Consider the following 16,038-nt stretch of genomic DNA (forward strand, 5'->3'; position numbering starts at 1 on the left):
CAATATCTAAATCTTGACACATTTTTATTTGACAGAAATAAATTAATCTTAAATGACAAACCCCGATTAGAATATTCAACACGATCAGGAACCAAAGTTTTAACTTTTTCTACTTTGCTGGTCACTCAAACTCAAAAACAAAACATTTGGTGTCTCCCGCTGTAACCGTACAGTGCAATTCAATAAGGAGGAGTACAAGTACAGGTATTATAAATATGAAAGGGTACAGTGCCTCAGTTCATTCTAAAAGTTCAAAATGAAAAGGGAAATATGTACATGACATAATTTTGTTCCCGGCAGTCTCTTCACACACCACATCTGTGGAAATCAGAGAACTTAGCATAAAAAACATCTTTAAACATAAAAGCACCAACTTAGAATGTAGCAAACCTGCCACATAAGTAGCTTTGTCCAAGAACGAGTTTCCTTAGAAACATTTAAATTCATTGCTCATTGTGTTAAATGATTATTTGTCAAATGTCTATTGCGTGGAAAGTGTTTGTGCAACTTAGCAACATATCTAACAGCTGCCACCAGAGTAATGTCTGAAATATTGGCTTATCTGTTTTCACACAATAGTTTTGCATTACCCACAATGCACTCCTTTAATTAGTCTATTACTCGTGGGGCTGAGATCAGTTGCAGGGGCAGAGTTTGGCTTTCTTTGGATCTTTGCCGTGTTTCATCTCTTGGCACACCGGGGCAGAGAGGAGGGGTATACTGAAGAGGACAATGATGATCAAGTTCAGCACCACAGAAAGCAGCGCTGGCCCCAGTGAGTTGGCAAAAGAGAAGGGAATGGAGTTTGAAGTGAGCCAGGGGCGTCGCGACACCATGTCTTGCTCTATGGCCTTCATTTGGAAGTGGGTGCTGAGGATGGCGCACACATGGAAGAGCTGATGGCTGTGACCTGCAGAGGGAGCAGACGAGTCAAGCTTGTCAATGAGTTATCGCCTTCACCTCAGAGCCAATGATTCACATTGGCAATGACTTTAAACACAAATCCAGAGGTGGTTAGCCATTGGCATATTTTGTCTAACTTAAGAGGGAGAATACATTTTAATGTGTCACCCTGTGTTTCAAACATGTTGAAAATGTATTTTGTGGTGTAAGATCTGAAATCTTGCTTGAGATATGAGACTATTCTTAAGCCGGTGCTCCTTAATGCACTGCGAAACACTTTAAATCATGCAAAATTTGTAATATGCTACTGTGTTCATACCACACATACTAAGATATTTTCTTTGTTTAAGTTTTGGTTTGGGTTTGACATCTTTTGCTTGCATGTATTGAAAGTCTGATATATGGGGTTAAGCAGTAACATGCTCTTTTGAGTCTTGGGCTTTGTTTAGCTTTTATACTGCACATTCTGCAACATGATTCAGTTCTTTACTGAACAACTCATTAGTTAGAAGTAAGTTTGGATCTTGCTTAAAATATATTTACTATGATAAGAGGTTACACTTGTGATTTAATCTATTTTTTAGCAAGATTGTGGCATTCTGTTTATGTTGCAAAATCTATTTTATAAATAATCTTGATTTAAGATTAAGTGCAAGATTGTCCAATGTACAGTTAATGATTCTCTGGAAAACACAAGTTTGAAAGTGAACTAAATCAGGGGTGAAATGACATGTGCAATGTCTATATTCAGCAAATCTACATTAACTTGTTTTTGTTCACTGTGGAGAAGTTGAATAAAAAATGTTTTACCTCTAAAACTCTACATTTTGCTCTGTTCAAGGTTGGTTTAGCTGATAAATGCTTCCTTTGGCTGTTTGTCTTTCAGTACACAGCAGGTGGTACAGATTGTTTTTGCCGAAAAAACCCCAGAATCAATGACTTGCTGTGAGTAGAAACAGCAGTGAGAGCGGCCAGAACAAATCAAATAATTTCAGCTAAACACACACTAAGGAATACAAATGCCTGAAAAACTCAGCAAGAGAGCTGAGGGGAACAGCAGAATAGGGTGATAGCTTTCTGGAGATCAACTTAGCAGAAAAGGCAGTTCTTGTAACAGCTTAATGGCAACAGTTACCACCCATCAGATGAGTTGTACCTATGTAGTCGAAGCTGCCAGGTGCCAGACGCTCAGGTAAATGTGTAGCAAAGAGAAAACCTGTGAGGAAAGCCAAGGCGATGTGGTTGAGGTGGAGGATGTTGGCATCATTGTCTGTGCAGCCGTCTCCTGCACACAGGAACATCTGTGAACGCAACAAACAAAAATCATTCTCTTTTAGCTGCTTTACTTGTTTTTTCATCATGATTTTATTTGAAAAAGAATTGAAAAGTCTGTCAATGCCTGTGTGTTTTAAATGACTGCACTTAAAATGTTTAATTGGACCTGTGTATGTCACTTGATAAGTTACCCAGCCTTCTCCCTCTTTATTCCCACTTAACTTGTTTTGCTTTGCTTTTAGCCTAAAATGACAACATTAGTTATGTAGTTATATAAGAAATAAATGAGCTAATTATGCTCTACCAGAACTTTGTGAATCAGAATTTTTTTAACACTCACTTGTCATTTAGTTGTGAATGCACCATCTGTACCGCAGTTACAACAACAGTCATCGGCAAATTGATATCCACAACTGACAATGTTAACCACTAATATGCCTTCAATGAATCACTCCACTCCTCTCCACTTCAATCAGGATGTTAATTAATTAATGAAAAGTAGCTACCACAGAATCTGTATGTGTTATTTTGGCCAAAGCATGTTACGGACCATTAAGACGTAAATTAAAACGTGTACATTTGTGAAAAAAGGGGCTAACCTATTAGCTGTGGATTTAATGTTTAAAGTTATGGTGCTAAAAGTTGCCACAGAAGCAGAAGCAGAAGCAGCGTTTAGCAGACATGTCCTGAGTAGTTTGGATGTTTATGCGCTCTGTGACACACAGCTCTGCAGATGATCTGCTCACGTGTTCATTGATGATTCTTTTTAACCCAACTGTGGCTTCTCTCATGTAGCAACTACTTCACATGACTCCCTTTATGTGAAACTGTTAGACAACAGTAATTTTATCATTGTTTATAGTTATAACTGCTAAAATATTTATGTATATTTCTATCTATTGAAGAAACCACACTATGTTTCAATGCGTACTAGCTTTTCTTTTTCTTTTTATCTATTTATGCTTTTAGCTTATAAAACATTTTGCGAAGTCAAAAAGCCCGCTTGAAAAGGAATTCTTCCCTTGTGCAAGACACTCTTGAACTTGAAAGGTATCGTATGTAGTTCAGTCTTTTCCTCAGATTAACGCCACCGTGGCTAAAGAACAAGCGGTTGACTCACGCTTCATAGTTTTGACCAGCCAGAGATGAATGGACTTTAAAAAGAATAAGACATTTTTTAACTTAAGCAAAAGTAGAAAACCTCCAAACTTAAAGAATAAACCTGTAAATAAGCATAAGATGAAAACTATAAGGTCATTTTGACGATTTTATGGTCCTAGTGCACTCTCTTACTGTCAGATGAGTCTAACGTAAAGAGACAGATGTATATAGCATCAGTGGCCCTACCCTGTAGAACAGAGGAATGTTGTCAAACAGGTATGGGTAGGCAAAGGCAACAACCCGGAGAGATTTGCTGAACTTTGGACTCTGACTCTCAGGGAATCTGAAATGAAAGAAGAAAAAAACGTTTTCGATGATAAACCACAGTTATAATGACCCATTATTCCTCATGATCATAGTATGGTGTAGTTGCTGGTTAAGTGTGAGGATAGTATCATCATCATTAGTAAAACTAAAATAAGAAAATATTACAGAAACACAAAGGGAATTAAAGTTGAATTAGATTCTTTCATTCTCATTATTTACTAATTGCATTATAACATAATTATTCGAATTACTATCAATAATATATAGAATACAGTAGCAAATTAATTTCACATTAGGTAAATATATCTGTGGAGAGTTACATTTAGACATGTAAAATTCAAATCAAAGATTTATATTAACAGCTAAAGTTATGACAAACTGAAACAGATTTTAAGAACTAAAAAAACTTAGCTGCATATTGCCATATATTTATTTGTACCAGATTACATTAATCAATCTCGGTTTATTATAATAAAGTCAATGAGTCAGACTGTTACATTACGTTAAGTTATGTAGGTAACAACATAAGTGTTGTTTCTCTTGTGTTGGCAGCTCAAACCTGCCCAGCGGAAACTACAGGTAGCTCTTTTGGGTTGGTCCCTACATTCTCTGTTAGACCCCACACACTGTATTACAAAATCAATTGCTCAACAGTTACCTTTGAAATCCCATTTAAAAATATCTGCTGGCTGTAGTCTGAAGGCAAGTCAATATTGAAAAAGATAAAAAGATAACTACTCATTTAACAGCAGAATATTGCACCGATGAATCATGCTTTGAAACACTATGAGTATGGAGGGGGACAGAGACACAAGGAGCTGATTTTTACCAGTAAATGCATTTTTTCACCTCTTTACGACGTCATGATTATATTGCAGAAATGTCATCCCAAGCCTTAACAGTGGGGAGAGATATGTGAAAGAACAATCATTAATACCAGGCCAACATTGTCCAGTACATTAGCAAAGTAATGAATGTCATCATTGTTTTGAATGAAAGACATGGAGCAGTGTTGTTTTGATACTGTAAACATGTCTTTGACTCAGTTAGAACAGTATATATGTATGTAACTCTTTGGAAAAGGCAATCACAGCCTCCAAACTGTGCTTTAAATTGTAGTGATCTGACATTTTGGAATAAAAACATGTGATAATTCACTAAAACACAACTGAACTGACAAGCTCTATTTGAAATAATAATACAGAGCCAGAAAAGATAAGAAAGAACATCATCAATGGAATTGGGGGAAAGATTGTTAATCTAAAGAATTAAATTTTTAATGCTTCTAATTAGTGTTTTGTGATGTTTTTGACCACATTTTGATGCTACTTACCATCATTGTGTATAAAAAACAATGTCCTGTTTTATTTGTATCCATGCATCAATTTTATGAGATTGCTCCAGAAGGAGTACTTCTAATGGAAATTACATTACAGGTGGAGGATTCCTGTTGGTGGAAGCCCGGTAGAAAGGGACCTTAACCTCCATGGAGTCTGTTTTACTCACTGAGGAAGGCTTTGAAGCTGAAACAAAGCTGAACAGAGTTTTCTAATATTTCAGTTTATGTCATGTTCCATCCAAAGAGCAACTCAAACAAATTTATGCTGAAACCAGGAGCACTCCTCCAGAAACAATATCAACTGTTAGAGCCTCACTGTAGAGTAGTTGCAAACATTATTGTCATGAACTAGGATCATTTTACTTAAATATTCAGCTGGAATGTAACTAACTTTTCCACTTCAGGTCCCCTTGAGGCTTGATTTAATTATGTTAATACTGATATGATCACATGTTAAGCCCTAATTAGTATTAATTTTCTGACGTTTAATTTATCAGATGTAGTTTTTAAAATGCATTGCTGTATTTGGCTTCTTATAATACATGCAAATGCTAAACCCCAGTTTTTGCTCTTATGCATGATCATTATATTCAAGTCACACAGCAAAATTTCATGTCAGTCCATGTTCCAGTGAGTTGTAGCACAACCTGACTAATTCCTCATGCGTTAATATGGCTGTTTTACTGTGAAGAGAGAGCAATATTATTAACACATTGACTGTTAGAGCATAAGCCTTTGAATTAAATTCAGTGTATTCATAAAGCCCAAAAATCATAACAAAAGCCATCTAAGGGTACTTCAAAGCGAGTAAAGTTAGATATCTTAAAATAAATACAAATGCAGTCTAATTTAATCAAATGCATTATAATCAAATTAATTAATTGTCCCTCAGAAGCACTTTCATTAAACTCAGTATAAAGAACTTTTAGAAATGTTAATAAAAGCCTTCAGTTTCCTACAATTGTTTATCATAGAGATACAAAAAATATATTGATTCTTAGGATCTTACCTATGTCATCTGTCAGCCATTTAATGGTATAAACAATCTTATGAATTTACCAAAAATAACTGCATTATCAGCTGTTGTTTAAGCTTTTGCTGCAGCTTGTGGATGTTAAGTTGCTACATTTATCTATTGAGTTTGACATTTATCTATCATATATCTGGATAAAAAAAATTAAAAATCACTTGCTGTGTAGGTGTAAAACCAACCTCAAGGTTTTCCTTTTGTTGTTTAAACTGTATTGATTTTGTTTAGTAATGGAAAGAAAAGCTTCTATTATTCAGAAAATGAACAAAGACTTTTGATTTGTTCGTGATCATGCTCCCAACCTGTGAAACAACACTGACATTTTTTTTTAAATCATCAGTTTCTTGTTGTTTTTTTTTTAGGTTTTTGTAAAATTCTAGCTGTGTAAGAAATATAATTTCTCTTCATACCTGGAGTAGCAGGCGAGGGTGGTGCATATAACAGTGTTGAACACAGCGATAGGGATGTAGAACCGATGAAAGGAGCTGTTCACCCACTTGTCGGGGAAAATGTAACTTGAATAAACGATTGCTGAACCTACAGCACAAAACAAACACCTTAAACACGATACAAGCACCTGACAGAGCGAGATTATCTAATACAAGTGTACTGCAAAAACAAAACCTTGAATTCACTGTGCACTTAAAATGAAGATGTTTAATTGGACTGATTTAGATTATTCACACAATATTCCACCAGTTCAGATGCTGTTGTTGTGATGATTTGCATTTCTTTAGCTGTGCCATGCTCTCAACAGCAGACACCACTGAGACTGACATTAAACACTGACAGCATACCAGCAGACATTCTTGCTTACTTCTCGTTCAACCTGTTTCATACTAAATCTGGTTGAGTTGCTACGTGCACAAAGCAGCAGAACAGTTGAGTATTATTTTTTACTACAAGTTCTAATGACTCTCTTGACACGGAAGATTATGTACTTACCAAGGCTGTAGAAGCTGAGTGCACCGTAATCAAAAAAGAAACAGATGTGGCGTGCTTGTGTTGACATGCTGCTGAAAGTGTGAGCACAGCTCGATGCCAGCGGATAAATGCAGCAGGAGACGAGGAAGACCACCAGAGGCCAGGTGAAGGAGTCCTGCCATGCTGTCTGTATCAGCACTACAGTTACTAGTTTCCACAGGAAGTACCTGTCAGGAGAAAAGCTCACCTTTAAGCTAAATAACACGACTTATGACAAGTTATGTCATCTGATAAAAAAGATAAAAACAACTGTATCTACCCGTAAGGAGTGTCTTTAGTCACAATTATGAATGACAGAAATTTTTGAATCCATCAAAAAGAAACGCAGGGTTTGAGGGGTGACAGAATAGTTTGATTAAATTGATGTGAATCATCTGGTGAGACTGTCACAGTCACCAGATCTCAACCGAGATGATCACTCCAAAATGAAGGCATGTTGTTGTTGGGGAAATCACAAACTAACCCAGGGTATCCCACTTCTTAACAACCAAAGACCTCTCGAATGGTAATATTCATGAGTCCACCATCAGGAGACCAGTAAACAACGAAGGCGCTCGTGTTAGAACATGGAGCAAATTAACATTACTGTCAGGATCTGTGGGTGGAAGTGAAATAAACACACTCTTACTTCCAGACTTCTGGACATGAGGGAGAAAAGGTACAACCCCAAACACTACAACATGTCATACATGTTCTCCAAAGCATAAAAAAAACACATTATAAACAGGTCAATTACAAAAGCGTAGGGGTGTTTCTACCTGCCTCCATACTTAGCATTAACCACCTCAAAGCTCTAGGGTAAGATTTCATCCAAGCAACAAGGCAACAAATTGTTCCTTAAAACAGAGACTAGAATAATTGAACAGCTCCTTACTGTGAGGTGACAGAAAACACTAATTCATCAAGGATAATGAGCAAAACTACAAAACAGCAGGTATGTCAGAGCACATATCAAGAAAGAAAAAAACGTCTTCCTAATGAAGTCTCATTATCTCTTATTCAGAAGTGTTTTTTCAGCAACTGTCAGTTACATAACACGGCTAAGAGCTCCACACAAACAGCTTAATCTTAACAGGAAGCAGCAGTGTGCCTTGTGTATCACAGTCAGAGAGCAGGTAACTAATTGTAGCAATATGCACGATAGCCTGAAGCACAATTCTGCTCATTAGTGCCTGGCCTTTATGTCTACACTGAGCCCCTTGACACAAACACCCACGTTCCCTTAGCATATTCCAAACACACACAGCCTGTCCCTGGACGGTGAAGTCAAAGCAACTGGCATCTGCGGGGAGGAAGCGCAGTGTGGCCAGTGGGAGCAATAACCTCTGCAATAACTTTTCAAACCTCAGATTCACTCATGTGAACACACACCTGCATTCAGACGTCAGTGACGTGGCTGCCAAGTCATGCCTCCGTTCTCTGATGTCAAATAAACAGAGAGGGGACGCAGAACAGGTGGAGAAAGCTCAGGAGGCTAAATGTGGCTCTTATGGAGCTCCGGTTAGAAGATACATCTGTGTTGAAATGCTGTGAGTCTCTTTGGCTCTAAACTCACCTTATGAATGGATACCAGTCATTGAAACCAGTTAGTTTAATCAAGCCAATTAGGGATATCAAATTTAAAATGAGTGGTTCTGTTCATTTATTTGTCTTAAATAATCTCAGTTTTTAAAAAGTCCTACAGATGTTCTATAGCTTCAGTTTTCACGATATTACTAAATACCCTCAGGATTTTGTCACATAATTTGATCCTATATAAATATATATATGTATATATATATATATATACACATATATGTATATATATATATACACACATATATGTATATATATATATATATATATATATATATATATATATGTATATATTTATGCATGTAAAGCATTATGAGAAAGAGGAATGTTAAGGTGGAACCTTCATCTTTAACATTATGATGAGAGAGAACACCACAAGATGAGACCCAAAAAGCCTTATCATAACTTTGCTTAGATTGAAATTCTACCTAAGATGAGTTACCAAATTATTCTGGTGGACAAATCTTTCCCACCCTAGATTGAACCACTGAAGAGGAATACACGTTCTCATCATTTTCAAGCAAGACGCTCGCTCGTGTCTGACAAATTCACTTCATTTCAAAATCTGAAAAACTCATATTCATGCCAAACTGGAGCCTGTAAAGTAAATGTACTGTCTGAATTATATCAGTACAGAGGGACTTCCTTGTAAGCCTGAGGCTTATCACATGTAAGGGAGCCGCTGTGAGGCAGCGGGAGGTCTGTGGGACGCACTTGGTTGCTGGGAAGGTGATTTCAAAACAAACCTGTCTGTAAGTTTAGTTCCTCTCATATTACAGTGTAGATTCCAACATGATGGCTTAAGACTTCCCTTAGTATAAGAAACCAACATCTCCTGCCAGGTTATAAATTATGATTATTTTTAAGTGTATTACTAATAGTTATTGATATGGTGCTAATGATGAATATCAATAAATATTTACTTTAAAAACCAGCATAATGGTGTCAAAAGCTCTTTGGCATTTTATTGTGATCACACTTTGTAGATGGATGCAGGTGACTTAAGTCTGATTTATGACTAATAAAATGTCCAACGTATTATAACCACGGTGGGGCATCGGAATGAATCGACTCATAAATCACTTGTAGAAGCCAAAAAAACTATACATAAAAATGTAAAGTTCAGCGCTCAAGTGGAATCTGTTTAACTCTGTAAAGAGCGGATTTGTGATAATAAACACGCCCCAGGATACATTCACTGAGAGATACTAAATAGTGATGTTATCTAAGAAAATTCTAGATAACTCCTTCCCCTACAAGCTTTACACGCTGCGCAAGATTCCTTTTTGTGAAGCAGGCGAGGCTTTCTGGGTGTTTCTGGTTGTTATGATAACATAAACGCTGCTTGCTTCTGTGAGAGAGAATCACATAAGATAGAAGATTAGATTTAATAAAACTCCACTTGGTCTTGTGTTTGTCACTTATTGAAAGAAAAGCTACGTTTTAAATCCTTTCGAGCCTCTCACTTTTTGTCAGTCGAGAAAGACACTTAGAAGACAACAACACATTGCTTAAACACAACATCTGTCAGCTCACCAGGTGGGCAACAAGTGGGTCCAGATGTTGAGCGTCTCATTGGTCAGTTGGAAGAGGCTGAGGATGCAGTCGGTTGCCGAACTCCGAGGGTGCCGGTACCCAGAAATGATGCTGTCCTCATGGAAAACCTCAAGACAGAGAAATCTGGTTAGTGCTCAGTCACTCTTGCAAATTTGAGAAGCCTGTTTCTCCTCTCCTACTCTGAGGGCAAAACAAGTCGAACACTACTGTTTGGAACACAGCTAACACGTATAAGACAATGAAACTGTCACCATTATTTCAGATAACAGCTCCGGAACCTGGGTTTTAGATTTAGATCCACTTTCTAAAAGTTGGAAACATGTTTTAAAATGTAATTTGGGAAAAACGAATCCCTCGCTCAGGTCGTGGCCACATTGCAGAGTCAGATATGAATGTGCAAAGCTAAATGTTTTCCTAAAATTAACCAGAGATTTCTGATACATTTTCAGCCCAGACTGAGCTCAAATGAGGCTGACAATCAGAGAGCTGAAATGTTGAGTAAAGATGCAGTGAAGATGAACTTACTTTGGGCACTTGATTGATGGTGAAGACTCGTGGAAATTTGATGAGGCTGAGCATGACTACAGGAAGGTGGTGGTGCTGCTGTGTAAGAAGGAGAACTGAACTAAACCACAGACAAGGCGTGCCTGTTTCTTTATAGGTTTGTGTTGCCATGCCTCACGGTTCCACCCCTTCGTCTCCTTCCTTTTCAAACCCAGCGAGAATATCCAGTACCTGTGCCACAGCTCCTCCCCCTCCTCCACCTGTCTGTCTGGAAGTGGAGGGTGTCTGTTTGGCCGCAAGCAGTCAAAGATTTATTTACCTTTTTAATTCTATTTTTTTTTGCAACGCAAGACACATTTTTTCAGGATATCTCACTACTTTTCACAATTTGAACATCTCTGCAAAAGAAAAAAAAAAGTGTTGTTCCTAAAACAAAGGTTTTCTGAATTCTGCTGTCAGGACAGTCGAGCCAGTATGACAGGTTTCAGCAATCAATCTCCTGTCAATGACAAAAGCAGTCATTGACATTAATGGCTTGCAAGTGAGGCATATTCCTGTATCCCTTTTACTGCCATACACATCTCATCAAGTGCATCAAGCCCAGCTCAGTGCTGAACTTTAATGCCATCTGAGTTTCGGGCGGTCTAGATAAGAGTGGCATCATGAATAAAGGGTGTGAATCAGTGTGGCAGTAAAGTCAATAGAGCTCCTCTCTTGCTTGTCTCATGGTTAAACTGACAGGTCACCATCTGATCTCAAACAGACGGGGCAACCGTGACGCCTCGTTGAGACGGCCGAGCCCCGTCACAGCTCCCCGGCGTTGTTATCTTGTTTAAACTCTGACGCAGCGAAAGCAAACATGACTGCAGAATTAACAAGTGGAACATGCTGCAGGGGATGTTCCCTGTGGTTTGTTTGATTGTCTGTGATCCAAATAAAAGAATAAAGTTAATTCTACTTTGCAGGGGACAAGCCTTTAAAGCAAGAGTGTTTACTTCGAGGTAAAGCTACTGTGGTTATTATTCTGCTGGTTTAAGTTTAAACAGGAGTTGGTTAAAGCTTTATCTTAAATGGGAAACTCAAATACCTCAAATTATTAATACCTAATCCTTATGATCCAGCTTCTGTTTCATTAAAACGAACTTTGATGATTCAACTTATTGTGATTTGAGTTGTGATCACAGCAGCTGAGGACCATGAGCTAAAACATACGCAGCACCTTGGGATTGCATCCTGCTTCCTCTCATAGATTTCGAGCTGTTGGAGTCAAAGCAGCAGCACGGGTTTGAATCTTAGAAAATTTACTCAACTATTGGTTCATGTCTGACCAGGAGTCAGTTGGCATTTGCACAAGGTCGGTTGGTACAGTTAACATTTTTGTTAATGTGTAATTCATCAAGATGTTCACCTTGTATAGTGAAAACAAAGACAAGTGCAGAGTTATGATGCCAAAAGAGGCAGAGGATTAACAGGGAGAACATTCTTTCTCTGTTGAAAGGACAGAAACAAACAAGCATACTTTTATAACTGAATATCTATGATAAAACCCTGCAGTTATTAATTGCCTTTAGGCAATTAGTGACTTAACTTTCCATGTTTTGGCCATTAAAAACCCTCTAATAGCTTTAAAATGACTGTAGAGCTTTAGGTCTTCATTCAGTGAATGATGACACCTGAATATGCTCATCTGGCCCTGTCCACATCTCAGCCCACCACCAGATGAAACTGACCACCACATTTGCTCTATTCATGCTCTGTTTATCTCTTTAAATTTTGTTGACTTTTTCTGTTTTAACCAGAAAGCAACTCTCAAGATGAAAAAGTTAAATCATTCAAGGTGAATGCAAGTGGACTTCAGAATGTTAGTAATTTCACTTTCAGTCAGTTTCTACAACGTTACAAACACAACGCTGGTCCCAGTTTGGTCCTGTTTTTACTGTTTTCTCTGCCTTGCTTTAGCTAAATCTCCTCTGGCTCCCGCTAGCTTATTTTTTCATCCCCTCCTCACAAAGCCACTCCCAGCAAGTTGTCACCATAGAACATTGGTGCTATCTCTGAGACTAAAGTCGGTGTCCTGCAGATTCAAAGCACAAATCCTCACCCATAGTGTTGATGACTAATTTTGCTCATGCTATGTCTTGTAACTCATCATCTTTCTGACATGTGAACAAGTTTCAAACCCTGATTCTCAGAGGAATTTATTCTGTTTAAAATAGAATCAACAGACTTTACAGGTTATGTAATTCCAGAGTTAGAAACAGTGTTTGACTGACACACCCATTCAACATTTCTGACAGGTGTGGTTGGAAAACTGAACATGTCATCCATGTGTTTGTGAGGCAAAAAAACACATCAACACACCTCCTGCTACACTCTCAACAAAAACAGACACACATTTCATATTGGGAGAGTTTTCGGAAACACTTTGATAACACAAGTACACAATCTGTGTACAGAGACAAAATGGTACCACCTCCAGCTGTTGAATTATCAGCTGGCACAGACTTGTCATCTCAAATTAACCATCTGCTCTTGTCACTGTTTAAAGCAAAGGATATCTAGTGTTACTAAGTACTGTCACATGTAAAATTTACTGCCATGCAAAACAAATCACAACAGAAAGGACTCAAGTTTATATAAACCAGGCTGTTTCACAGAATCATTAACAGATCTAGATAATTTTTCTCAAGTTGTTCATTTGAAAACTAAACAGAATCAATTCACAACAGTGAAGGTTGTAGCAGTGATATCTGTAGTGAATAGAACAGAAGTTCAGCCCTAAGTGTAGGGTTTAAGTGTACATTTGAAATAAGTGTTATTGCACTAACTAGATGATGTATGTGAGAGATTCACCTGATCAATACCATCACTATAAGTCCCTGATAAAGAACAATGTGTTTTACAGTACATAACTAGCTTTAAATGAAGAGTCAGTCATCATGTACATATTAGCAAACATTATCTATGGTTAACAAATAGAATAATACAAACCACTCCTGAGTAGTGATCAAGTGATATCCAGTAAATGCTTAGTTTTACTGACTAAACTCTGCAATGTCTATGCAATTGACATTGTTCTCTGATTTTGATGGATTCGTCTTGGTTTTCTTGTGATTAATGCCCTTATCCTGATTCTGCTCTGTTTTATAGGTATTCTCTTTATTTTCAGCTGGATTTGTTTTAACTCATATCCACCTTCTCTTGTTTGATTTGGTTGTATTGTTTCCTTTGTTCATCCCTGTCAGTTTTACTTCCTTCACAGATGACAGTCGCTAATCACCACCCAGCTGTATTGTATCTTTTGTTATCCTCCATCATTATATTCTGCCTGGATTCTGTTTCCTGCCATTATGTGCTGTTTGTAATGTTGTTTAGATTTCAGTTAAACTCTGGATATTCTGCTTTGCTGTGTCTTAGGTTTAGTTGGTCAGTAGTTTATCAAAGACAGAGTTTGTTCTTCACCTGCTGCCTCCTGCCTCATGGTCTCCATTTGGGTCCAGTTTTTCATCTCAAACCCACCACATCATGACAATGAAGGTGATGACAAAATAAAGAAAACACCTGAATTAATGAGCAGAAAAAAGTACTGCAGCCTTTAAGGGATGGACATCAAGAGCCTATTAAAGACACAAATAGAAGTTTTCTCTACAGTCATCGCCAAAGCACCAAATGAAGGAGGATCAATCAATAAAAAAGGAGTCTTTGTTAAAAGTGACAGAAAGACACTGCTGTTTTTTTACTTCAATTTTTCACCATAAATTAGGCCAAGTAGGTCACTTTACATCGAAGCTGTCACCATCTTTTCTTTTTTTGTTTTCAGGATCTGAATATACCTAAATGGACCAAGCTTACATGCTCTTGCTTGTGTTGACACTTGTAATATATTTTCTTACCACAAGGTGTCACTGTTTTCAAAGAGAACCTGTAAATTCAGGCGTTCCAGCAGCTTAGAGGACAACAGAGAAGCAGCACGACTCAGATGATTTTCAATATGCAGTTTATCTTTTAGTATCAGTTAATAAAGGTATTGAATCTTGATTGATTCAGTTTTTTTTCTTTTTTTTTTTCACTGATTCATTCATCACTCTTTTACAAAAGGTTGCAAAACAGCATTTCTCTTGTGAATCATAACAGGGAGTTAACGTTCATTACTGCTGGGAGAAAAAAAAGAAAATTCTTGGAGCGCTGTTTGTCTCTTTTGACTGTTAATGAGACAAAATAGCAAGTTTGCTTCAGGGTAAATGCTTGCCCCGCCTCCCAGTGCAAACCAAACTGAGCCTCCAGAGGCTAAGCCTGAGTGTTTGTGTAACATCAGCACAACCATGAAGAAGCTTTTCACATTAAGCATTTATTGAGTTGTTGTTGCTGATGCAGATGTTGCTTTCTTTTAATCAGTTTTTGTTATAAAAGGTTCCAAAGGCTCACAGCACACATTATTTTTGACCTCCTACATAGATTTAAAAAGTACAGCTAACAGTCAGCTGTACTTTACATGAGTATCTTCAGAGCTTTACCACCCAAAACGTTGTGCATCTTACTCCAAATCATCTGCCAGCTCTGCAGATTCAGATTTTATGGGCAACTAAATACTGCAGGAAGTATCTGTGATGATATAACTCTGGACCAGAAATTCTTTAAAACATGTTTTGCATGTAAATGAAAAAATCCTCTATTTAAGTAAAGGTAGCAAAAAATTCAAGTTCTGGAGAGAAAATGTTCAGAAAAAATCAGGAAATGATAGTAATGGATTGCTTTTACACATACATTTGATGTGAAAAATTGCATTCTACTGTTATGGCTTATGCGGGTGGTGCTTTCAGTTTACAAGTGGATAGTATAATCTCTAATTAGGATAAGTAGTAACTACAGCTACAAAAGAAATGTAGTGGAATAAAAAGTAAATGATCTTTTTAGGGTGCACACACAGTCTTAAAAGTGATGCTGCAGTCCATCGCCACAAATGTTGTGTATGCGACTATGATAAAGATAATTTCTTACCTAAATAAACAATGTTTTAATGCTTTAATGTAACATTTTTACCAAATAATGGTTATGATAATGATTATAATGATTATAATCTGCTGAGTTTGTGTTGTGTTTGTGTGGGCTCACAAGGGGACCAAACAAGCTGCTGTACTGCAGCTGTTCAGAGTTTGGGGCTCCCTGGTGTTTTGGTTTATGAGGTGTAGTTTCTGTCTCCCAAGTGAGGAGCATCCGTGGTAGTCACCCCCGATTCATTTTTAATAGCTGCTAGGCTCCCGGGGCTCTTTTTTCCCTGTTGAATTTCAGATTTTCACAGCTTTTTCTCCTGAACTCACCAACTCACTCAACCCCCACCACAAGCTTCCTTTGTCTCCTGTACATCTCAGTGTCATTTTTCTGTTAACTCCACCCCCCGCTGCTGCTATATCTCCTTGTTGTTCTCCATCATCATACCTGGTTC

At 37.6% G+C, this 16,038-nt stretch overlaps 1 protein-coding gene across 2 annotated transcripts; it reads right to left on the reverse strand.

The window, feature by feature from the left end:
* Positions 1 to 557: 557 nt before the first annotated feature.
* On the reverse strand, positions 558 to 10,728 carry paqr5b (progestin and adipoQ receptor family member Vb). Of its 2 annotated transcripts, XM_072380965.1 has the most exons (8): positions 10,617 to 10,728; positions 10,071 to 10,198; positions 6,921 to 7,126; positions 6,386 to 6,512; positions 4,456 to 4,500; positions 3,526 to 3,622; positions 2,060 to 2,204; positions 558 to 910 (listed from the first exon to the last, which is right to left on the reverse strand). In XM_072380965.1, the coding sequence occupies exons 1-8, from the start codon at positions 10,668 to 10,670 to the stop codon at positions 636 to 638; spliced, it is 1,077 nt and encodes a 358-aa protein (XP_072237066.1). In that variant the 5' UTR covers positions 10,671 to 10,728; the 3' UTR covers positions 558 to 635. The 2 variants fall into 2 exon arrangements, with proteins under 2 accessions (XP_072237066.1, XP_072237067.1); XM_072380966.1 differs by lacking the exon at positions 4,456 to 4,500.
* Between the last annotated feature and the right edge of the window lie 5,310 nt (positions 10,729 to 16,038).

Source organism: Leuresthes tenuis, unplaced genomic scaffold (genome assembly GCF_036924035.1).
Source record: "Leuresthes tenuis unplaced genomic scaffold, fLeuTen1.0.hap1 SCAF_2, whole genome shotgun sequence".
In the NCBI taxonomy this organism is placed as follows: domain Eukaryota; kingdom Metazoa; phylum Chordata; class Actinopteri; order Atheriniformes; family Atherinopsidae; genus Leuresthes; species Leuresthes tenuis.

Bases quoted from the DNA above. Each gene is read 5' to 3' on its own strand.
- paqr5b (XM_072380965.1), bottom strand. From the start codon at position 10,670: ATGCTCAGCCTCATCAAATTTCCACGAGTCTTCACCATCAATCAAGTG. The intron at 6,513-6,920 runs GTAAGTACATAA...TTTGTGCTGTAG, and splicing joins ACTCAGCTTCTACAGCCTTG to GTTCAGCAATCGTTTATTCA. The intron at 3,623-4,455 runs GTGAAAAAATGC...CTTTCATTTCAG, and splicing joins AATCATGACGTCGTAAAGAG to ATTCCCTGAGAGTCAGAGTC.